We start from the raw sequence: 24,359 nt of genomic DNA, 5'->3' as shown, positions 1-24,359 counted from the left end.
CACATAAATTATTCGTGCATGATAACCGTGAAGCCTAGGAATTTTAAAATTTATCTCGCTTTACATGGTTGATTATTGCAATTAGATAAACCTAGTACTAGTATATTAGTAGTATGGTATTGTTTTTATTTCATGAAATGCATAGTAAATCATTGGAAAAGGACTACTTAAAGTAGCAAGGTTTCTTTTAATCATTTCACTTCAAAACAAGCACTAATGAAGTGTACATGAGAAATAAAGTGGCCGGCGTTCTCTTGTCGTCGAACTTTGATTAAAGAAATGTACACATGGTCCACTAAATTTTTCTAATCTTTTCACCAATGTCAAAGATATAATAGTTGCATGTAGGTAAAGACCAAGATGAGAAGGGAGAACAATATAGAGGGTTACATACATAAAACCATCTACATTATGTGCCAAGGTGGCAGAATACTTCATGGAGTATATGTGACGTACATGCATATATTTGACAAGTTTGTGTATTGATTTGTGTGTTCTGCTATTTGGTGGACTAAAGTGATTGATTCATACAACTGTTGTATGATGGTGCAATTTATTTATTGTTTGATTGTCCAAATAGGCAATTTGCATGTGAATAACAAGTTCCTAAAGTTTTCCGTTTTGATATAGGTTTTTGCATGGTAAATTGAGGAAGGATATAGAAAAATTAAATTTTACTTTTTTCTAGCTATATACTCCCTCCGTTTCACCTTATAATCTGTTTGACTTTTTTAATCTCAATTTTGGCCACTCATCTTATTAAAAAATTTATGCCAAAATAGTTTAATTTAAGTCAATTTTGAAAAACCTGTATTGATAAAACAAGCCATAACAAAAAAATAATATTTTGTACAATTTTTTAAATAAGACGAATGATCAAACTTAAAAAAATCGAAAGAACTATAATTTGAAACGGAAAGAGTAATATTTTAGATGGATATCAATACATGGGTACTATGGGGACACATCTTACTACTTAGGTAAAGTCGCAAACTTCTACTACATTTAAAAAAAAATTAATGTTGCTGAATTTATAATTTTTTCTAATTCTATATTTCTAATTCTATATACACATTTAAGATATATCAAGGGAGAATGGATTCGTGGATTCTAAAGATCAACTGTTTTTTTGTTAAATGTTTTTCTTTAAAAATAACAAGTAATTAACTTAAATGAAGTTTAGGTCAAAATATGGGATCGAAACAATGCTGTATGCTGTTACAGACTCATACTTCTATAAAAATATAGTTTTGAGTAAGATCTCGTTTGATATTTTAAGTAGCAGTTACATCGAATATTCGGATGCCAACTTAATATAAAACTAACCGCATAAGTTGCAATTAGAGCTCTAAATGAATTTATTAAGTGTAATTGATGCACAATTAGCAAATGGTTAATATAGCAATTAGTGATAGAATTATGAGCTAATTAGGCTTAATAATTCCTCTCGTGTTTAAGTCACGAGTTATGAAATTAATTTTATGATAAGTTTATGTTTAGTACTTCTAATTGGTGTTTAAATCGGAATTTATGACTTAACTGAAAAAAAATCAAACCAGACCTAATATTACTAACTTCAAACTGAGATGATTTCTTGTTTCTAACTGAAAATGAATGGAACATATTGCTAATTTGTGTCAAAATATAAGAGCGAAGAACAAACCGGGATAGAAAGAAAACCCAGGAGACTTGCTGGTTCCCTCTCTTCTCCCCTTGTCGAGGCACCAGATCTGACATCCCACACGAGCTCGCCTTCGCTGCCGCGCCTCCCAGATCCCGATCTCCCCATGCCTCCTCCCATCCGCTGACTCCGCCGCCGCCGCCGCGGCGATGGCGTCGCGCCCGCCCCTCCGCACCACCTCCGTCGCCTCCGTCTCCTCCTCCACCGACTCCCCCACCTCCGCGGGGCCTCCCGGCGGCGTCCCGCAGTCCATCACCGCGCTCCTCAACAACCCGCTCCCCTCCGCCGCCGCCTCCTCCTACTCCTGGCTGCCCTGGCCGCCCCCCACCATCCCTCTCCCCGACGCGGCTGCCACGCCGCCGTCGCACCCCTGCGAGGTCACCCGCGCCGACTTCGCGCCATACCTTGCCGCCGTCTCCGACCCATACGCTCGCTTCGCCGACATCCGCCTCCACGCCACCGCCGAGCTCGCCGCCTCCTCGGACGCCGAGGGCGCCCCGGCTGCCTCCTCCGGCCTCGCCGCTTGCCTCCGCGAGGTGCCCGCGCTCTTCTTCAAGGAAGACTTCGCGCTCGAGGACGGGCCCACCTTCCAGGCCGCCTGTCCGCTTGGCGACGACGGGCTGCAGGAGCGCCTTGGCCACCACCTCGATGTCGTGGAGGCGCACCTCGTGCGGGAGATCGCGCTCCGGTCTGAGTCCTTCTACGAGGCGCAGGGCCGGCTCCGCGGGCTCGACGGAGAGATTGTTACGGCAGTAGGGAGGATCCGCGAGCTCAGGGAGGTGGTCCGAGTGCTCACGGGGGACCTTGTCGGGTCAGCAAGGCAGGTGCAGGAGCTCAATGCCATGCGGGGTAACCTTGTGGCACTGCAGCAGAAGCTTACTGTCATCCTCTACGTCAGCCAGGCCCTTGCCGCACTCAAGTTGGTGAGTGCATTTGCCAGAATGTTTTTTTTTGCCTTGCATCTCGCGTTGATCAGTAATGTAGCTGTATGGAATGGTAGCGATCATCTTATATTTCTGTGTCTATTAAAAATGTGAAACGACAAATGTAGCTTGCCATGGAAATACAATATGGTATCCCGTTGCTGTTTGAGTGTTATAGTGAGAAAAATGCGGAGATGAAAATGAACTGTTATTGATAGAAATGGACCATTATGACTCCTCCTAGCTGACAAATAAATGGAAAGAACAATTCCATTCCATCAGTTGTTGCTTATTGAAAAGTTATGAAGGTTCTGTTTGTCGGAGCTGATCTTGTGAGTGGCACTATCTCTTGCTAGTGAACTGAACATCACCATTTTCATCCATGTCAGCTAGATCACCTGTATTTGAATGCTGTATTGGTAAGTCCCAGCATACCTGGCCAGTGGCCATAATTGTTTAGATTTGGGGTGACAGCAAGGAAAGTTGTACTAAATCTAGCAACTACGGCTACAATCCTATTCCAAATTTTTCATTTTGGTAGTGCCTTCTTCTCTGCATTCATTCATTTATTCATCTTGTTGCACATTTGCAGCTTGTTGCAGCAGCAGATTGTGCTGGTGCCCTTGATGTCATCGATGACTTGCAAAATTTACTAGTAAGTTACGGAACTTGTTTAGCTTGATCTCATACAATGCACTGGTGATACATCATATGGATTTTCAATTATACAATGACCATATGCATACAAATAATCATTTTATTTTTTTTACTTAGCTATCATAGAAATATGCTGCATAAATCGCTTATGCTATGACAATCCATAAACATTTTGTCTTGTCAATCAGGATACTGATGAACTTGCTGGGCTTTATTGCTTTCGCCATATTCGAGATCAGCTGGGGACATCATTAGATTCAGTGAACAGGTATGTTGTGATGAAGTATCATATATTCAGATACTCAGCAGGATGCACATGTTTACCATAGAGAGACCTTTAGATTGCATGAATATTTGCAGGCTACTGCTGACATGCAAACATATGTGTTTTAGATAAACTGACTTGTTTTAGAAATAGCCAAGAGGTGTATTTTATTCACATTTTATTTATTCCAATGCATGGTTTCTAAGTAGTTGTCCAGGCGGAAAAACGCGTTCAGGGTGCCAGGAACCCTGTGCGTATGGCGGCCAAAGTCGTAAGTCGGGCGCCGTGCTGCAATATGACCGCGGGGGGGGGGGGGGGTGGCGCAGGGGGAATCCGCGCACCTAACTTCCCGCCGCGACATATCTGGTTGAGGGCGCGGATTCAGAACGCTGAGGGAAAGAGAGAGGGTGCCGGCCGCCGGCACCTGGAACAGAGAGGAGGGCAGATTCAGAGAGAGTGAAGGAGAAGAGGGCGGTGGCACTTGGAATCCTCACCGGTGGCGGGGGGCCTCAGCCCCGGTGTGCCCGCACCTTGGTCCAGCGGCTCTGATCCCTTCTGCTGCAGCCAATCCAGTCCGCCCACCAGGGTTTTTAAGGCGTCGCCTAGGCGACAAGGCGGTTCCCCATCGCCTTGCTTAAGGCTCGCCTTAGCCCGCCTAGGCGACTGAGCGGCTCCCCATCGCCTTGCCTTACCGCTTTAAAAACCTTGCCGCCCACATCTACATCCAGGCGCTCATCGGCTCGTGCCCCTTCTGCTCCGTCCTCCGCTCCGCCTCGTCCTCCCGGTCTGCTTGCAGTGCATGTACCTCTTCCTCACCCTTCCTCTGCTCTATTGCTTATGCTTGGTTATCTTGGACATGGATATACTCTGCTCTGCTGTGCTTCCTGCGGTATGAGGCACACAACATTGGCTGCTCTGCTCCACTGCACGTATTATATAACAAGGTAGCTTTGTGTGAATGTGTGCCTGACGACTGATTCATGTGATTGCACCTTACTGCATTTTGCTTAGTTTTGCTACTTGCTACTCTCGGCTTCAGAATTGACAGCAACAAGGTATGTTTATGCTTCTTCATCCTGGATTAGGATATGAGTATGGCGTAGCCTCATCGCGCGCCTTACTTGCGTAGGTATCCGAAAGGGGGTGGGTCGCCACGCCTCGCCTTACCGCCTTGAAAACCATGTTCCAATGTGAAAAAATGGATTCCATCCTTTCCTACTGTTGTGGTTCTTTTGAGTGAACTTTTATATGTTGAACCATTAAATAGACTTAGCATTGTTAATAGTATCAGTTCACTGCTGTTTAACTTGGTAATATTCATCCTTGTAGCATTCTTTCAGCAGAGTTTGTGCACGCTGCTGTTCCTGATGGAAAAGCTGTAGATGCTATGATTGCATCAAATGTGAAAAGAAAAGCTTCCAGCCCATTGAATGGGACAGAATATGAGGTGTGTGCATTTTGAATCTTGCAGTTGTATGTAGCTCTAAATTGGCCTATAGCTCAGATGTACTGATATCTTGTATTTGGCACAATCGTTTGTCCGACATCTATTCTGTACATAGCCTGTTTGATACTTCTTTTCAAAACAAAGGATTCATGTTCTGGCATGTTTTGACTGTCTGTGACATTTTGTAAAAAAGGAAACTGGATTATCAATGACAAGGGAACAACAATGTTGACAAATTAGAAACTGGGCTAACCAAAAATTCTTTCATTCTTGCAAGTACTTTTAATGAATACTGTTTTTTTATTAAACATAACATTGGGATTGTTTAATCACCTGACTATTATATGCAAAATTATTACTTCGTGTTTAAGGGTTCTACCCTTTTCTCGCGTTTAAGGGGTGTGTGTGTGTGTGTGTTTTGTACTTCATGTTTTTTGAGAGAAAAATATTGACTTCACATTTAATCTACCGCACTATTTAAGTGACAGATTTTCAGCACCTTTCTTTCAATATTCACCATCTTACTGCAGGGTAATGTACATGAGGAGGAAAGCATTATTCTCAGAGATCGACTCCTCCCTCTTATTATTTGCCTGCTGAGAACGGTTAGTTCTGTCTATCTCTTAAATTAATTAAGCATCTGTTATCAGCTGGGTTTGGTTGCACTTGTAGATGAATTTTTGTCTAATGTTTTACACAACTTCAATGTTCCTTTCCTCTGTATGGCATATTGCTACTTCTTGTCAGTTTACTCCGGTTTACATAATTTCTTTTCCTTGTTACATGGCAAACTTATCTTTTTCCTAGAGCTAACAACATATTGTTTGACAAAAGAATAGCTTTCCTATGATTAAGAAAGTTATGTCAACACTTTTGTAAGTTACATTATAAAAGCAGCCTGCTCATTCCAGTAAAAAATAAAGCTGCAGATTGAGAAAAAAGTATGAATCTTATGGAAAATATTTAGGAAGTAAATTATTCAAATATAACGAATGACAAATGATAATACTCGCGTTTCATTACATACTTTTGTATTGACTAGCATAGTGCCGTGCGTTGCAACAGGTAATATAATAGACCTACGTAATACCATCAATTTTGTGTTCGTTCACTTCATGTACAGGCCGTGCCGTGATTGTGCGAGATATTGATTGTCCGTGTTCCAATTGGGATTTCGATTGATTTGTCCGGGTTCTGATTAGAATTCGGATTGATTTGTCCGGACTCCGATTAAGATTCCGATTGATGGACCAAGGAAACATTGCTTGCTTTAGAAATAGTAGAGATAGAGATTTAGAGATTTAGATGGAGAGTTGGTGTGCACAATTTGGGTGTTGATACACCTCCATTTGATTCAATACTTCAAAACCTAACAAGATGGGTTGTAGGGTCACATCAGTATATACAAATTATACACTTTGCTAATCAACGTTTCGACCTGTTTGGATTACTATCATAATTTGCCACAATGTTTTCTGGCTGTGGGAAGCACAGTTTTTGTGGTCGACAAAACACTGTCAACAACTGTAGCAAAGTTTTGCGTGAACATGATTCAATGATAGCTAGGCCCAGTGAAGAAGACATTTAGCATACCAGAAGTGCGGCGGTGAATCAAACACTTTCAACAACTGTTGAGACTTTCATACCTAAAGTTTGCCAAACTGCGGTGACAAATGAAACATGCCTGATTTTATTATTTGTAACTTGTGATAGACTAAAATCCTGCCATGTAAATAGGAGTCGTCCCAATATTTCACCCTCGCAAAAGAATTATTTGGATAGAAATTGAAGCTCTCTCTCTTCAAAAGTTTATGTTTACATTTTGTCAATATTGTAATTAAAGAAAGGAAGGAGTCTAGATGGAAGTCACATGAAAGATTTTTTTTGTTTGGCTATATAGGACTTGAGAGGTGTACTAATTGCTAAATTGGCTTGCTAAACCTTGAATCTAACTGCTGTGAGTGTATCTCAAAGTGGACCTACACCTACACCTATTGCTAGTTGCTACATCTGTAACAACCGTTTATCAAGGCCACTAAGACTGCTATAGTTTGTTCCCATAAAGTGCTATAGTCAATGTTTATGTGGAAACGAAAATGATATGTTGTTTTTGGTATTTTCAGGACAAACTTCCTGCAGTTCTCAGAATCTACCGGGACACACTTATTACTGTTATGAAAGCTTCAATCAAAGCCACAGTCGCAGAGTTGCTTCCAGTTTTAACTGCCAGACCAATAGATTCTGATTCAGTAACCGGAGACAGGGCCGCTGATGCTGACGGTAGTATTTCCACCCATTCAGTATCTCTTTTCAGAGTTTTCTATTTCTTACCTCAACTTTCCCATGTCCTTTTGACATTAACATTTAACTGCAGCTGGAGGCCAGTCCTTAGCAAATAAATTGCGAAGTTTGTCATCTGAAGGGTTTGTTCAACTTTTATCTGCTATTTTCAGGATAGTACAGGTAAAACAATCCTTACATAAGAATTCCATTTTCCTATTCTCGGGATGAAGATCCTGTGTAAAATTTAGTTTTAATGACTTTACCCACTTCTTGTGGTCAGTGGTAGTCTACTTGTAGCCATACGTTTTAGCATTTAATTTGCTTCTATGGCGTGAGCAGATATACTTATGTTAAAGGAGGGGCATATCTGATGCAAACTCCCTGCTAGATATTATCATATGTTTGTAAAAAGAAAACAAAAAAATAATCATGGGATCAACATCTTTATAATTTCAGGTACATTTACAGCAAGCAGCTGAAGTGAAAAGAATAGTCGAGTGGATCATGGGAAACCTTGCTGGAACCTTAAGTATTGATGCCAGCAATCCTACAGTACAACATGGTGGTTCAGTTTCTGATGTTTCCCAAGAGAATGATTACAGTGTTTCTGCACGGGTATCTAATACTCTTACACGGAGTAATTCCAAAATCCCCTTTGTCCAGGGAAAAGCAAATGATTTGTCCATTATAAATTCAATAAAGAATGTCCGGTAAGTTTTGTTTTAGTTGCAATGTGCCCTCTATTTTGTCTATTCCATACAGACATGGAAACTAAGTTTATTTTTGGTGTCACGGTACGTCTGTGGTCAGTTCTCATAACATAATAGCACATAATGTGACTCTGAAGCATTTTTTCATTGCATATGTGAACTATTTATATTTTACCATACAAAATAAAGGTGCATGACCATTTACATTGACACAGGGCTGATGTATTGAGAGAAAACACTGAAGCAGTTTTCGCTGCATGTGATGCTGCTCATGGGCGATGGGCTAAACTCCTAGGTGTCCGTGCTGCTCTACATCCCAGGTTAAGGCTTCAGGAATTCTTGATCATCTACAATATAACAGAAGAATTTATAGCTGCTACTGAAAAGGTTATTTCTTTTCCTGTTTGAAATACACACACAAAACCGTTCGTGTTGAATGCATAGGTCTTGACGTTATCTTAGCTTCTTATTCTTGTAGGTTGGAGGCAGGTTGGGTTACAACATTCGTGGAATTCTACAGCAACAGTCGAAGCAGTTTGTTGATTATCAGCATAGCATTCGGGTCAGTATTACAACGTACTTGATCATTGAAGTCTAAACCCTATTCTTCAAATTTCATCTATTTTTTAGAAACTTATTAAATAATTATCAACGATCATTAGGTCTGAAACTTGAATCAATACTATTGGAAGGAACATAAACACCCAATGGCTGATTGGTTGTCTATCAAATTACATCATATACACTTAATTTGTTATAATGTTTGTTTGTAAGGGAGAGTTGATTTTTCTGTCAAATACTTTTGAGAGTAAAATGCTGGTGGAATAAAAGATACTAAAGCTTAATGAAGTTCATTATCTCGAGCCAATCAAATAATGTGGATTTTTAATTGTATAAAAGTCTGATGGTTAATGCTAGCAGAACTAAATTGTCTTTCATCTGCTTTTGTAAACTGAACACTAACATTGTTCTTTTTAAAGATGACAAAAATCAAGGCTGTTCTTGACCAAGAGACATGGGTTGCTGTTGATGTTCCTGAAGAGTTCCAAGCAATTGTTCTATCGCTTTCATCCACGTATTCTTCTGTTAATGGCATGGATATGCCTAGCGCAGATGATAACTCAAAGTTCACTGATCCAACAAGTCAAGAAACAACATATTCAGCTGAAAATAATACTGATAATGGCAAGTTAACATCTGCGGCAGGTGAAATCAAGATTGAGTCCACTTATCAGACTGAAAATAATGTCACTGGGAATCAGAGGTCAACCTTGCAAACTATTGTACATGGAGGTGTTGGCTATCATATGGTAAACTGGTTAGTCATCTGTATTCCCCTTTTAATTGTTCAATTCCATATTCTATCTCTACTTATGAACTTCGGACTTCTGAAATGAAACAAGAGCCATATTTAAATTTCTCGTTTTGCTGTTCAAAAAAAATATATATAACGTATGCAATGGGTAGTATGTCATACAGTTCCCCATCTTGTACTTGTTATTTTCATTCTTGTGAGATATATCTTTGACGTAAAGCATATTTTCTCTTTTCTAAACCTTGCCTCTCGATAACAATACTCTATTGTTTGTGCAGTGGTTTGATATTGTTGAAGATGTTATCAGAATATGTTGACATCAGTAAATGTTTGCCATCGTTATCTTTTGAGGTGGTCCAACGTGTTGTGGAAATATTAAAGCTTTTCAACACAAGGACTTGCCAACTTGTTCTCGGTGCAGGTGCCATGCAGGTACTGTAGTACAGACATTCCAGTTATTAACAATGGATCTCTGTTTCATTGACAATAGTATGCCAATATGTACTGAGATTTTCACTTGGTAGCAATGTGTGTCTACATTTTCAAATAATATGTGGTGTTGTATAATGAACCACATGCTTCCCTGCACAGGGAAAAACCATTTGCAAAAAGAGAAAATTCCCTATTTGACACTACTAAAGTTACTAGTTCCTTCCCCGGCCCTCTGAAGTTCAAAATTCCCTATTTGACACTAGTTCAACGTTTTGTTCCTAAAATGACACTACCGTCGATTTGAAGCAGTAACGGTGTTATAAATGGCATATGAAAAGACTATTTTGCCCATGAATCTAATTAATGGGTTTTGCTGTTAGTAAATTATATTTGTACAGTAGGGGTGTTATTTCAGCTTTATTGTTGTTGTCACATGGTTTTTAAATGTATTGTCACGTGTTATTATGTAAGGTAATATCGTTTTTTATGCAAGTATACAGCAAAAATATTGTAACATTCATGAGGGCATAACAACATGCAGATGTCAAGACCACTGATTTATATCAAAAGCTGGACTTTTGTACAGGATTACAAAATTATGAATAGATCAGCAAACTGGAGTTTTCACAATATATAAGCTGTAAACAACAGAAGAAATTGGACAGGAAAGATGCAGAACGATTCTGCGAGATCCTGATGGAGATGATGAAAATTCAATCCAGCTAGACAAAATCGATACCGAATTATAGGACAAATTGAATCAGTAATACAACAACGCTATCCCTCTAACAAATATGTGCAGCTCCAACCTGCTCTGAACTGAGCCAGTCAAGCATCAGCGGCACCAAGAATCAAGACGCTCGTCGAGAACCAGCGGCCTGACGGGGCTCTCCTCGGCGGAGGACGCGAGCACGGCTGCCACGGCGGCAGCGGTGAAGGCGACATTGCAGGCAATTTCAAGCGCGACAATGGGGCGGGAGTGTGCCCAGTTCGTGTGCCTACACACGCGTGGCCGGCCCCGTGCGTGCCCGTGTTGCTGCGCATGGCTGGAGCCTCCACGTCGCCTTGCACGGCCACCGCCCCGCTACACGTGGCTGCGAGTGAGCCGTGCACCCCCTCGTGGCCCGCCTTGCATGGCTGCTGTCTGGAGCCGTCGCAGCACCTGATCTAGGGTTTGCAATGGGATAAGAACGGGGGTGAGGGTGGTAACGGTAACGATAAGAGATTGAGGAGAGAGCACGGGACTCCTTTTCCTCTTTCATAACTGGGGCCAATTTAGTCCATTCACATAAAATCTGACATGGTTCACTCACGGGTTAACGGAATATACTAACAGAGTAGACGGTAGTGTCGATTTAGGAATGAACCTTTGAACTAGTGTCAAACAAGGAATTTTAAACTTTTGAGGGCCAAGGAAGAAATTAGTAACTTTCGCAGTGTCAAATAGGAAATTCTCTTTGCAAAATACGCACACCAGTCACAAATAAATGACCATTTTGCTGTTGTCTTAGGTCAATAATTTCAAACTTTGTTTGCAAATTACTTTTTATGTGTTGAGTTTGGATATCTGAAAATGATATGGTTGATTTCTCTTGAAAATAGTTTCATAAAAGTACACTTTCACCATATTTTATGAATATTCTGTAGGAAAAAGTACTAGTCAAACTTGTGTTTTGGAGGCTGTGCACAAATCCGAAATGTCACTTATGTGTTGGAGTAGGTAGTTCCTATATGGACACTACTTTAACCAATTTTCTTTAATTTGTTTTGTTATATCTGTCAGTACTTGAGTACATGATTTACTGTCATGAATCTCAGGAACTTATTTGATGCGCAGCTCAACTTTCTTCAGTTGCAATAATTCTAATGCGTTGTCTTGCTTTGTCTATTTGCTTCTCAGGTGTCTGGTCTTAAATCAATTACGTCTAAGCATTTAGCTTTGGCGAGTCAAATAATCAGTTTTATACATTCCTTAATTCCAGGTAAACATTATTCTAAATCTTCTAACAGATTTTCATTTCTAATATCTTTAAGTGCTTCAAGATCAAGATGTTTTGTTACTGGACTTAGACTAAATATATTTTCATAGAAGTCTTTATCACAGCATGTCTAAGTTGATACCATAAATGTTGGATACGACAAACATATAAATTACTACATGATCATGTCATGGTTTTGCTCTACCCAAATGGTCATACTGGCTTGCTGGGAACACAATGTGCACGATATTGGCATGCTCTTCTAGAATCGCCGTTTTATAAAATCATAAAATTTTGAAATACTGCTGTTTCACAATTTGCATCGTTGGCCATACACAGACCATGAAATAACTTAGTATGCCAAAAAAGTTAATGAAAAATGGCAGTGCATACCATACCATATTAAATCACACAATACAATTGCTTAACCTAGTGGAAACATGGTAATAACTAAGAACTATAATCTTAATTCTGTAATGCTGGCACACTGACTCTTCAGTGATGGGATATACATCGTGAAACATAGTGAGCATGTGGTATTCTGGCTTTCCAATGTTTATATTTGTTACTTGAAACTGCAGATATCCGGCGCGTTCTTTTCCTGAAAATACCTGAAGCACGCAAACATCTTTTGATGTCTGAATTGGATAGAGTCACTCAGGTGCGATTCTAATTTGTATATTTGTGTTTCATGTGTTAAGGTGACTCATGTGTCCTGAGTGCAATTATCCTTTATTTGTCCTTTTATGAATCCCTTTCTTACAAGTGCATAAAAAATGGCAGGACTACAAGGTTCATCGAGATGAAATTCACAGCAAGCTAGTCCAGATAATGAGAGAGAGATTGCTTGCAAATCTTAGAAAATTACCCCAAATTGTTGAAGGCTGGAATGGCCCAGAGGATAATGATTTGCAGCCTAGTCAATTTGCTAAAGCTGTTACAAAGGTATTGCATTTTAGCTGATTATCATTGGAAATTTCTGTTGTTATAATTTAGTTGCAAGTTTCTATCTACATCTATATGAAGTTATGAAAAGTGGTCTTTGTTGTTTTAAGATTAGTATTACTAAGTACAAAATGGCAGCAGCGATTTCTCTCAGAACTGAAGCAATGGATATGCTCTCCAGTTAATTTACTGAGATTTTGTTTGCAAAATATTTTGCAGGAAGTAACCTATTTGCATCGTATCCTTTCTCAATCATTGCTTGAGGTCGATGTGCAAACAATATTCAGGTAAAAGTTTCACTTCTTACCATTCCTTCCCATTTGTTTGTCTGCTAACTTATGTGTACTGCCTCTTTATCACTTGGCTGGAAATTGTTACCCACAATATATCAGTTGGTCTGATCCTTTCTTCCCCTTTTTAGAAGATTAGCTAGTTGTTTGTACGGGGTGGGTTACAGGCCCAAATTCTCTGACACGGGGATTCTCCCCCTCTTTCTTCCTTCTTAATATATTGATATGCAGATCTCCTGCGTGTTCGAGAAAAAAATGGTTTATTACTAGTTGTTTCCAGGCTGCTATTTATATATATATTTTTTTGCAATGCAGGCAAGTTGTTCAAATTTTCCATTCACACATTATCGAAGCATTTAGAAAATTGGAAGTCAGTACTCCTCAAGTGAAGAACAGGTACACTGCTTAATCTTGTGTTATTCCTTTCTCCCCAAGGGAAAACCGGCGGGACATTCCATTTTTAGCATTTATCATTCACTACATCTCTCTCTCTCTAAACTATGTATTGATTATTGCAACCCAGATTATGCCGAGATGTTCAGCATATTCTTACATGTATCCGGAAGTTGCCAGCTGAGAACTTCAGTTCAGAAACCATTCCAAATTATGGTCTTCTTGATGAATTCTTGGCTGAGAACTTTGGGACAAAAGTTGGTGAGTGATTGACTGTACATTAGGAACTGACTCATTTCCGCAAATGTTCAATGGCGGAAAATATGTTAAATGGGAAGTGCTCCAAGACATTGCCATGTTTGGCATAAATTCTGTGCAGGTACTGTTTTGGCTATTCCTTCTGATTGTTTCCTTCTGCCTTAGTAGGCAATTTTAAGCATTTGCTTTTGTCACTGATGTCAGTATCTGCAATTATATTGTGCTTCTGATTTTTCATAGTTGGGACTTGATAGGGTAATTTAAGAAAATTGTGAATCTGGCTTGTCATCTATGTTTCGCAGCAATAGCCAACTAATCCCTAGCGCCAACTGTTTAAAACCAATGGAAGTGTGTATTCTGTTGCTATATCAAGCTGGTAGCAATGTTTTGCACCCTGCTCCATATATCAATGGGTTTGTGGAGTCAGTCAAACTGCATATGTTCAATTGAACGATTGTGGATTGTGCCCAACCTCAAGCCTGGGTTTAGATGAGGAACTCTCCTTATAATTTCCTGCTCGCCTTCAGTTGATACATCCCCTCTCTTTATATTTAGGTTTTGCTTCCTGCAACTTTTAACTTTTTATTGGATCATTCAGACAACCAATTCGCAGTAAAAAGAATTTGAAAATGTTACAACAGTCGATGTTTCCACTAAAAGATCCACATGCTTTAGAACATCTGACTACAGGGGCATCTTATATGCATAGGTTGCCTACTTTTCAGAGTATCTTGGTGGTTTAGTGTCATGTGTCTCGCGAAGAATTACTAATGTGCCTTGTTTTTGGGAAATATATAACTACAAATGTAGGGTAATGAGATATTGTTTATCCGGAAATTTAGAAAAATGATGCTGGAGGTGTTATTTACTTAGAAATTCTGTCATCTAGGTGTAGTAGGTATCTAACATGGAAGCATCAACCACCATGCAGGTATTGCGGTGCGGGTTAGTGAAAGAGCTCCCGTGATGACATAATCACTGATTTTCTAGCACTTCCCAAGATTAAAGTTTTGGCTCAATAGCTTTTCAATGTCAGACCATATTTCTTTGTTTTTTCCAATAGTATTTTAGCTGATGTTGGTTAGACGCTGGTATAGAGGAAATCGAGAGTTTTGGCAGCACGATCTATTCTCGGCATGGTGCATCATGCTATTAGGTCCATTGTATCGAATAGGCCGTCGAGACGGCAGCCCATGTATTTTATCCCTGTAAGGTCTGTAATTATTATTCTTGGTGCGAAATACAATTCTATATGTTAGTCCAGGCAAAGGTTCAAGCTGCAGTGCTATATACAGGAAATCTCCGATTCATTTGTAGGCATGTCTCTTTTATTTATCTCTGTCCGCTTGACCAGGGAAAAATATTCAGGTCTTATTGTGTTAATCAGAACCTGTACTTTGTTCTGGGTGCCTATGCAACTATACAAGATACTCACGGTTTTGCATGGGCAACTAAAGACAAACGTAAATTTGGAATACGTAACGTACAACTGTTTGTTGGTATAATTGATTTGATTGTTTTAATTCGTAAGTGAGGATCCACCAAAGTGATCTGAACTTCGGTTAGTGTGACTGACCGATTATCTGCAAGGCTGCAACCATGAATGGCGATGCCTTTGACGATGAGAGCTAGAACAGGAATACGACCGTTGCGTGCCTCTGAATAGTTACCGTGGGTCGAATTCTGGGACCGAGTTGGTTCGATCTGTAGTTCAACTGTTGCTGACGTGGCATGAATCTACCTAGCTTAATATTTTTAGAAATGTAGATTTCGTCCTATAGTTAATAAAGATTGGTAGTATTAAAATTTACATTTTTTTTAGTATGCTTCAAGGATAAGGTTTAATCAAGTTATTTTTTTACCTGCTATTGGTTTCGAAAACGTCTAATAATGACAGGTCACTCAATTAAATTGTGTAATTGCTACAAAACATTTTATGATGTGAGTTTTTATTGGTTTAGAGAACTAAGATTTTATTTGGGCTCTAGTATGTTGAGGCTTCTATAAAAGTTGTAAATAAAATTAGTAAGTTAAAAAAATTTGAGTTCTGAAACAATTTTTTATTTTTCTAAAATAAATTACTGAATCCAATGTTTACATACGCAAAGGACGCTCATGCATATAAATTACATGCACACGTCTTACGTCAATGATATGATTCAAATTATCTCTTTTTAGCATAGTTGAGGATAAATAGTTTTAATGAAATTTTAGTAAAACGTCGTTTAAAAAAAAGAAATTTTAGTAAAATGTGCTAATAAAAGTAAAAGATATCTTCTACTCCCTTCCTCTATAACTTCAAAAGAAAAGCAAAAGCAAAACAAAACAAGAAAAAAGCATGGCTCTTGCGCTCCCATCCGTTCGTCTTCTTCCACTAGCACCCTCGAGAGCAACCGCACCAACCTCGTCGCCATTATCCGTTACCCGGACACGGCCGAGAGCCCTTCCCCTCCCTCGCGTCCGCTGCTGCGCCAGTCGGATCTCACACCGCGCCGCCGCTGCTAGCGAGGCTACTCCTTCCTGGGCCGGCGAGCTCGCCAGCTCTGTGCCATGGAAGGCCGCGGTCTCCGGCGCGCTCGCCCTCGCCGTTTGCTTCACTTGCTGTAAGCTCGCTTCGTTCTCAAGTTTGCGATGCTTGGTGGAACAGTCCTGAGTAGAGGATGGCTGGAGGATATTGGTGCTTATATCTTTTCTTGCTAGCATGTCTAGTGAAAAAAGAAGCATAAATATATTTTTTATCAGTAAAATTGCCTTCTATTTATCATATAGTGTCATGTCATGTAACATATGGCACTTGCAGTCGTTGGTTCGGCCAATGCTAGGACTGGGGTAAACAAACCAGAACTGCTTCCTAAAGAATTTACTACCGTCATTGATGTTGCTGGTTTTCTTTCCTCAGGCCAGGTAATTTCAAATTTTCAATCGATCCATGGCATTGCAACCAACTATTTCTTCGCAGACACTTAAGAAATTTAGGAACAATATGGATTACTAAATGATGGAAAGCTAAATCTGAGAGCACTTATGAAAACATAATATTATTTATTAGTCTAGGATTTGATATCCTGAGTGATCTGCATTTTTTTTTTCTCAGGAACAAGCAGAACATTCTGGCTTATATAGGATAAAATTGTCTGATGGAGGCACTTTACATTCTACTGATTTAATTTCTTTATGACCCGTTCGTATAATCTTGCAATATATATTTGATGAATAGTCATGCCAACTCTTATATTATAATGAAGACGGATACTTGTCTGGCTTACTTTTGTTCCACCTGAAAAACGCACCATCTTGTTATTTCCACATCAATTATAGATGTGGATTGTTTGTTCTTAGGAAAACCGTTTGCGCCAAGAGATAGAAGACCTGGAGAAGGATACAGGGTACAAACTGCGAGTTCTTGCACAAAATTATCCCGATACCCCTGGTGAGTTTGTTTTAGCCTATATATGGTAGGGCCTTTGGCTTGCTTTCCATTCAAATACTTGTAAGCATGGTATGCTTCCACTGAAATACTTGTAATCATGGTATGCTTGGTCACATATTCCTAACTTGGACAGCCTATTTCTTTTACAATGTCTTGATTAACCATGTGAAAATGATCAAATTGTTTCTCGTACGTTCATATGGTTTACTACAACTAAAATTACTAAAAGTACCCTTTTGGAGCTTGTTTCATGTTCGAACTATAACATAGCATGTCTTTTTAGTATTCATGAGATGTTTAGGTTGTGTATGTTTGCTGTTCATATGGTAAAGTTCCAATAGAAAATTCTGCAATATCATTGCCAACTCCCAAGAACGGCAACACTATGATGTTCCTGATTGTTTTTTCTTTATATGGTTTCTCTTTATTTTACAGTTCCAAATTTGATTTATGACATCAGCTCAGTGGGCATCCTGTATTTCAATGAAATTTTCAAATATATATCGTGTATGGTTATAATACTCCATATGATCCTTCTTTCTGTCTAAGGGAAACCATTTGATTGGGACCATAATCCAATGACTGAACTCGGGTAGCAGGATGCAAATCCCTATCTTGTCATGACTCTGCGTGACATCATATTTTAGATCGTTTGTTTTTGCCCTATATTTTCAGGATTGGCTATCAAAGATTTTTGGCAGGTTGATGAGCGTACTATTGTTTTTGTTGCTGATCCAACCTTTGGTAAGATACTTAAAATGCAGCATAATTGTTGAGTTTTTTTTTCTCTAAATGTTGTAGTTATTTTGTCACTGGTTAATTCAAGTCACATATGATGTTACTAGCAGCAATCTTATAACTGTGTCTATTTGAAGATTTAACTGAGTAGAGGGTCGTTCCCTGCTAGTTTCATGTAATAGTATTCTTTTTGGGTCAACACCCCCACCTGTGTGGTCCTAGGTGGTGTTTTTTTTTGTACTGGACCTTTTATCTCTTGTTTGTCCCATTGTTGTGGCATCTTGTGTGTACTACAAAAATACCTGAAATTTGTTCACCGTGATATTTGTTGGTGGGATGTATGTACTGAATCTAATCTGAAAATCTTTGGGCAGGCAACATAATAAATTTCAACGTTGGCCCATTAGTTGATTTAGATGTCCCTCGGAGCTTTTGGAGTCAGGTTTCAGGGAAGTATGGGAACATGTTCTACTGGAAAGAAAAGGTTACATTCTATCGTTTGACCTATTAATTATCTGGTGTATTCATATCGGAATGCGTTAATTATTCCTTGCATTTTGATAGTCCTGATTAAATGATCGACAGAGATATGTTTTGTATGTGAGAATTTAACTTGAAAGTCATACCAAGTCTTGAATATTTGTCATGGGGACAATTTATACCTTGTGCCCCCCATTATTGTAGTAAACTCTACTAAAGGACAGACACCCTAATTTCAAATAGTAAAGTCATTGATATATTTAGGAAAATGTAGGTCTCTACTAAAGGACTGACACCCTAATTTCAAATAGTAAAGTCATAGATATGTTTAGGAAAATGTAGGTCATTAACAATAGTGAGGGAGATATATATCATGTGGGAAGTGTGGTTAGCAATAAAAAAGAGCTAAGCTATTCTTCTCTAGAACTTGGTGGTTTGTGCCACTGGTATCTATAGCAAAACAACTGCGCACCATATTTGCAGTTTCCTAAGTTGATTTACTAGTAAACTTTTAGAACTCTTATAGAAAAGGATAGTTTTTTTTCTGTTCTTTTTTGTTCTTTTTTCACTTTCATGTATGGATGGATTTGTAGGAATTTACTAACATCTTTTGTTCATCTTGAACATGGTCAGGGAGAGGATGCATCGATTGAAGCTGCCGTGACGGCAATTTCACGCTGTCTAAGAGACCCCAGCGGGACAAATAATTGTTCGGAGGTGCTATAGGAAGCAAGTTATCGTTGCCCAAAGAAACATGGAAAGTCTTCTGAACACGATATCCAGTATACCAAAAAACTATTAACAAATTACTTCTGTGAAAAAATAATAAAATCATGGCGCAATGACACATACTACTATGACTAGATCACTAAAAAACTGTCAACTAATTGATTAACTTAAATCTCCGAAAACAAACGCAAGAATGTGTCGATTTGTGCAAGCAATCTTCTTCCGCGGCCAGCCGGTTACGGCACGAAGCAGCATCCGCCGAAGCTGAAGCGCCGGAACCATGGCTTCCGGAGCGCGGCCTTGGCGGTGAGCCTGCGCTCCGGGTTGGCGTCGAGCAGGCCGCTCAGAACCTCGAAGCCAGCCTCCGAGAGCACCTCTTCCGGGAACACCTCCCGCAGGCAGCCGGTGTACGTGGCGCAGCCCGTCTCCCGCAGCTCGGCCACCAGATCACGATTCGCCAGCTTCTGCAGCCCCGGCCACTCGACGATGCCCTGTGTCCCGACCGCGCGCTGCATCTTCTCGAAGACCTTGGCGTCCAGGTCGGCGCCGAAGAAAGGCTCGCCGCTGCCCGCGATGAGCTCGGCCATGATGCACCCGAGCCCCCACGTGTCGACCCGGTCATCGTAGTCCTGGGAGCCGAGGAAGATCTCCGGCGCGCGGTACGGGCTCGGCGACGCCAGCGGCGCGGAGCCGTCCCTGCTCGGCCGCGCCGCCGGCTCGGACATGCCGAAGCCGCAGATCCTGTAGACCACCTTCTTGCCGTCCCGCCTCCCGTCGACGATCACGTTCTCCGGCACCATGTCCCTGTGCAGGACGCCGGCGCCGTGCACGCGCCTGGCGCCGGAGAGGAGCTGGCGCATGGCGTCGCGCACCTCGGCCTCCTGGAACGGCCGCCCCTCGGCGGAGCGGAGCCTCGTGTACTGGCGCAGGTTCAGCGGGCCGGCGTACTTGGTGACGAGGAAGCAGTCGCCGTTGCTGCGGGCGCTGTCGGCGTGCGTGGCCACGAGCTTGACGACGGAGGGGTGGCCGCGGCAGGCGCCGAGGGACATGGCCTCCCGGGCGAAGTAGCGCAGGCTCGTCTCCACGAAGCGCTCGTCGGTCCTGCCGCTGAGGCGCTTCACGGCGACGAGGCGCCTGCCGACGCGGTCCCAGGCTTTGTAGACGTCGCCGAACATGCCCTCGCCCAGCTTCTCGAGGGGCTCGTACCGCTCCGCCACGGCGGACGGCCAGGTGACGCAGGACGCCGGCACGATCAGCTCTTTCTTCTTCGCCGCCTCGGGCGGCTCCTCCTCCTCGGCTGAGACGGCCGCCATGGATGACCCTGCCGTGTTGGGGCGCCGCCGGGTGCTGGGAGGGAGAAGGAAGGCGCGACGCGACACGGCTGTAGCCTGTAGCGGCTGCGCGGTGCTGCTGCTGGTTGAAACGGGGATCAATGTGGGGCGTTCCCAGTTATATGGAGGCGTGGCGAGCCTGCTGGGCTCCGACTCGGAGGACACGCGGTGACCCCCGGGCGGATCGGAATTCGGATAGTTTTTTTTTTGACTTGCGGAATTCGGATAGTTGGGAGGACAACAAGATCAAGAGATTCGTGTGAACTTCTGTCGATCACCTCTAGATCAGAGCTAAATAGAAAAAAAAGATAAACGTAAGGTATCTCCAGCGGTCTCCCTTTTCCTAATAAACTTCTAGTATTGGGAAGAAGATGTATTCTAAGACCCTCCACAGTGTGTGCCAAGAGTTTTGCCCAAAAAGGACAAAGAAGATTTGAGCATCACTCCACACACTGTGGCTAGTGATGCTAACATAGAGTGGTGCTAGAAAAATAGAAAGCGGTGAATGTAGATGCACCAATGCCTAAACAATAAACAAGTATAAAACTACTTTAGCAACAAGAGGCAGTTGAAATTTGATTGGAACCGTGGCAATACAGTTCGCCAACCATCCTCGATATTTTATTTCTCATGGGCCCGACCTTGGGAATAGCATCACTGCTAAATTTTGCTCATGCTGCAGCTCTCCCATAGTGATGCTTGTTTTCTTCTTGTGGGGTCCAGTATGTATACTGACATCACTCCACATTTTGAAGGGCCTAACCGTTCCCCAAAACCTCTCCTTTTTCCAATAATTATTGGGTTGTCCTAATAATTCACTCCAACTCCCCTCAAATAAAAGGAAAATTTTGGCTCTCCCAATATAATAGTTGATTGGGATAAAGTTATAAGGGAACTGCAAATGCATATTTTCAAATAATCAATGAAAGTGGTATCGAGACATCCCAATACTATCTTGTTGGGAGATGTTTATATTGGGAAATTGCTGGAGATTCTCTTAAAAATTCTATCTAAGCCGGTCTGTGCTTGCGTTAGGGAAAATAGATGCACTAGCCACAGAAGGGGATGGGGGTGGTATTGGCGCATATCAACGTCACCATTGAATGTCAACGATGACGCCCGCGGATGCCAAAGGGGTGGCAAGTATTTCATGAATCAAAAATAAATCCGCAAGCGCACGGAATACCACTGTAGCATTTTACCCGGGAGTATACGAATATTGGAGCAGTTGATAGAGTTCCAAGACCAATATGTTAACTATCGCAAGCACAGGGCGATCATGCAATGCAAGCATCCAATTATAACACAACCAGATCACAAAGCATATATCCGGTAACTCAGAACAAACTTCAAGTAGATATCGGTAACTATAGTCTAATTCTATTACAAACGACCAAATATTACAAGAGAGAACTAGAGATGAACCCATACTAGAACTCCCGAGCAACTTCGGGGACTCGATGACTCCTAGACTTCTCCTAAACTCCGCTAAGCCTATAGAGTAAGCAAGAATGCATTTGAGGTAATAAGAGGTGTGTGTGTTCTAATCTCTACCCCCTTGTATTTATAGGAGGGAGCCACAGCCTCTTCCTCCAAGAACTGACATGGGGAGCCAATGGGAGACCTCCATGTGGCTGAGCTAAGGCGGTGGGGCCCATGGGCTAGTTGGCCGACCAGGGTGGTCAGCCGACGGCCCATGGCCACTAACCGCCCCCAGTTTCGGTTGGTGGGTTGTCCTGGACCTCCCCTTGTCTGACCACTGAGGTAGAGCCTGTCCTAAGTCAGTTTGGGATGGTCTTTGGGCTTCACTTTGTCCATTTGAGAGTGAATCTGCACTTTGATATTTTCTGTGATTTTCTGTCGGGCCAAAGTGTGCAACCTGCATATTAGCTCAAAAACACATCTTGCATGTTCTAAAAGTAAAGTGTGGTTTAGGGATTTATTTGGATAAAGATGTGTACAAGAAATGCAAACTCTCATGAAAAAAGGTGCGTATAAAAAATACAAACTCTCATGATTTTTTGATCAAGTTGACGCTTAGAAATGATTGTTAGTGAATGTCAACAAGACCCCCCAAAGCTGTTCTTTGCTCGTCCCGAGCCGAGCAAAGCAGGGCAAATCAGGTTGTTGATCAGAAAATCATTTTAGCTCTTACCCACCTGCCATGTCATAGTCTAAAGCAAAGATATTCATCTATAAGTTCAAATGAGTTGGCTCTCATACCTTTGCTCTAGTACCTTACTCCTCTATGGGGCTTTTTAGCTGTCTCCTCGTCTTGGGCTGTTGAGAGTTAGAACGGTTCGCAAAGCAATACTCACTTGTTCATAAATCTGCAATCCATCTAGAGATATTTTTGAAGAGGATTTTCGAAAACACGGCTAACTTCCCCAAAATGATTCTCTCGAAGCACTCAACTTTTATTGTCCTCACCAGGGTAGTATCGGCCTTCGATCTTCCCTATTGCAAATAAAGCTTTTGTGGAGCTCAAGGTAGGGTAAGAACATGGTATACTTGCATTCCATTGTAAAGTCAAAGAGAGAATCCATGGAGAAAATATGTCATGCAATCTCGATCAAAAGGTACAAGTGTGTGGATGGATGGATAAATGAATGGTGGTATGACTTACTCCTTAAAGCATTGGTTCTCTCTATTGTATCATCCCTTTGTTTTTTCTCCGACATGGTTACCCCTCTCTTTCTTTCTCTTTCTCTTTTTTGGGTCATGCTTCTTTGGCATGCCATCTTTTCTCTTTTTTTTTGAGAATAATGTGTTTCCGCCCCTACTCCAAACCTCAATGGTGATTTTACCCCTTATTTTTTAACTTTGTGACTTTGCCCTCATCATTTTCAAATGAAGTTGCCGTTTGCCCTTGGTCAATGCATTTTTGCCCCTGTTTTGACCATTTTCTTAGTTGATTTTGCCCCTGTTTTGTGAAGAGTAAGGGTAAAATCACAAAGTTTCAAAAATGAGGGCAAAATCACCATTTTGCTTCAAAACAGGGGTAGAAACACTTTTGCCCTTTTGGGGGGGGGGCAACCATAATCTAACACTGTATTTTATTTTAGGGATGTTCTACGAGAGAATTTGCCAAAACATGGAGCATTTATTGGTGGATGGGGGTGATGCTAATTCCCAATGTAGGAATGTCACAAGTGGATGGGGATGTGTACATGCTTATGATCGAGAAAGCATGAAAAGATTCTCGCTAGGGTCACAAAATTTGACAAAACTCAACAGAACATCAAGCAGTATATGTATAAGGTTTCTCAAGGTGTATGACATATGGCTCTGGTAGGACTTGCTTATCATTGCGGAACTTGTCTTTTTGAATTTTTTGAAAATAAAAACTCCAGATTTCAAGCATCACTAGAATGAGGTTGTACGACTTTATTTAACATATCTATACTCACAACAACTTAGACTTAGATCAAGCATATGCAACCCACAAAACTTTCAGGTTCATGGCAAAACATTTATATAGCCAACAGACTTAAACTTAAGAGAACTCTTATAGCAAAAAACTAGACACAACAGACAAGGTAGAACAAAGCAAAACTCATCCTTTCAACTTTCATAAGAAGTTAAAACATTCTTACTGCGCATGATAAAAGAAAATAAAGCAGTCAATATTTATTTTGTTTCGAAAGTTTTTTTTATCAAATTTATTCAATAGCAAATAAAGGGATACAATTGACTTTGGCGAGAGGACCTCCCCCAAGCTAACTCTTGGTTTAGGGTCCGAAAAGTAGACCTTACTCCATGCCTGATCAGGTTGAGTTCATTTCGTCCGTACCTAGAGAAGTAGTAGCGGGCGATGACGTCTTCTTCTTCTTGCGCCACACCTTCTTGGTCTTCTTTGGTGGCATAGATGGTGCATGAGTAGGATCCTTGGTCTTCGCGAACTTTGAATTACCCTTCTTCTTAGATCTTTTTGATCTTGTCTGATCATCCTTTATGAACGTCTTCATGAAAGAGATAAGGCTGTCTTTCTGAGAATGTGTAACTTAGACTTTTTGATCTTCTGAGGATTTGGCCCAAATTTGACCCGAATCATTAAGCAGTGCTCCTTTTTA

At 41.1% G+C, this 24,359-nt stretch overlaps 3 protein-coding genes across 5 annotated transcripts; 2 read left to right on the top strand and 1 right to left on the bottom strand.

The window, feature by feature from the left end:
• The first annotated feature begins 1,666 nt into the window (after positions 1–1,666).
• Positions 1,667–14,964, top strand: LOC120640202 (vacuolar protein sorting-associated protein 54, chloroplastic-like). 2 transcript variants are annotated; one of them, XM_039916064.1, is made up of 19 exons: positions 1,667–2,604; positions 3,197–3,259; positions 3,450–3,529; positions 4,856–4,973; positions 5,504–5,578; positions 7,097–7,253; positions 7,348–7,436; positions 7,713–7,966; positions 8,182–8,353; positions 8,445–8,528; positions 8,947–9,284; positions 9,560–9,713; positions 11,614–11,695; positions 12,274–12,353; positions 12,476–12,637; positions 12,857–12,924; positions 13,243–13,323; positions 13,451–13,699; positions 14,510–14,964. In XM_039916064.1, exons 1-18 carry the CDS (start codon positions 1,831–1,833, stop codon positions 13,587–13,589), a joined length of 2,970 nt encoding a protein of 989 aa, XP_039771998.1. In that variant the 5' UTR covers positions 1,667–1,830; the 3' UTR covers positions 13,590–13,699; positions 14,510–14,964. The 2 variants fall into 2 exon arrangements, with proteins under 2 accessions (XP_039771998.1, XP_039771999.1); XM_039916065.1 differs by lacking the exons at positions 11,614–11,695; positions 12,274–12,353; positions 12,476–12,637; ... (2 more) ...; positions 13,451–13,699; positions 14,510–14,964 and adding an exon at positions 10,255–10,608 and having other exon boundaries at positions 1,699–2,604.
• Positions 14,965–15,884: 920 nt separating this feature from the next.
• On the top strand, positions 15,885–19,089 carry LOC120640199 (thylakoid lumenal 15.0 kDa protein 2, chloroplastic-like). Of its 2 annotated transcripts, none has more exons than XM_039916062.1 (6): positions 15,885–16,181; positions 16,379–16,482; positions 16,918–17,008; positions 17,684–17,752; positions 18,121–18,230; positions 18,860–19,089. In XM_039916062.1, exons 1-6 carry the CDS (start codon positions 15,917–15,919, stop codon positions 18,950–18,952), a joined length of 732 nt encoding a protein of 243 aa, XP_039771996.1. In that variant the 5' UTR covers positions 15,885–15,916; the 3' UTR covers positions 18,953–19,089. The 2 variants fall into 2 exon arrangements, 1 of the variants encoding a protein (XP_039771996.1); XR_005661752.1 differs by having other exon boundaries at positions 15,934–16,181; positions 16,673–17,008.
• Positions 19,090–19,191: 102 nt separating this feature from the next.
• Positions 19,192–20,268, bottom strand: LOC120639967 (putative cyclin-dependent kinase F-2). Its single transcript, XM_039915875.1, has one exon. The coding sequence runs from the start codon at positions 20,266–20,268 to the stop codon at positions 19,192–19,194; it is 1,077 nt and encodes a 358-aa protein (XP_039771809.1).
• Between the last annotated feature and the right edge of the window lie 4,091 nt (positions 20,269–24,359).

Source organism: Panicum virgatum, chromosome 7K (genome assembly GCF_016808335.1).
Source record: "Panicum virgatum strain AP13 chromosome 7K, P.virgatum_v5, whole genome shotgun sequence".
Lineage (NCBI taxonomy): Eukaryota > Viridiplantae > Streptophyta > Magnoliopsida > Poales > Poaceae > Panicum > Panicum virgatum.
This window is presented reverse-complemented; position numbering and strand designations above follow the sequence as displayed.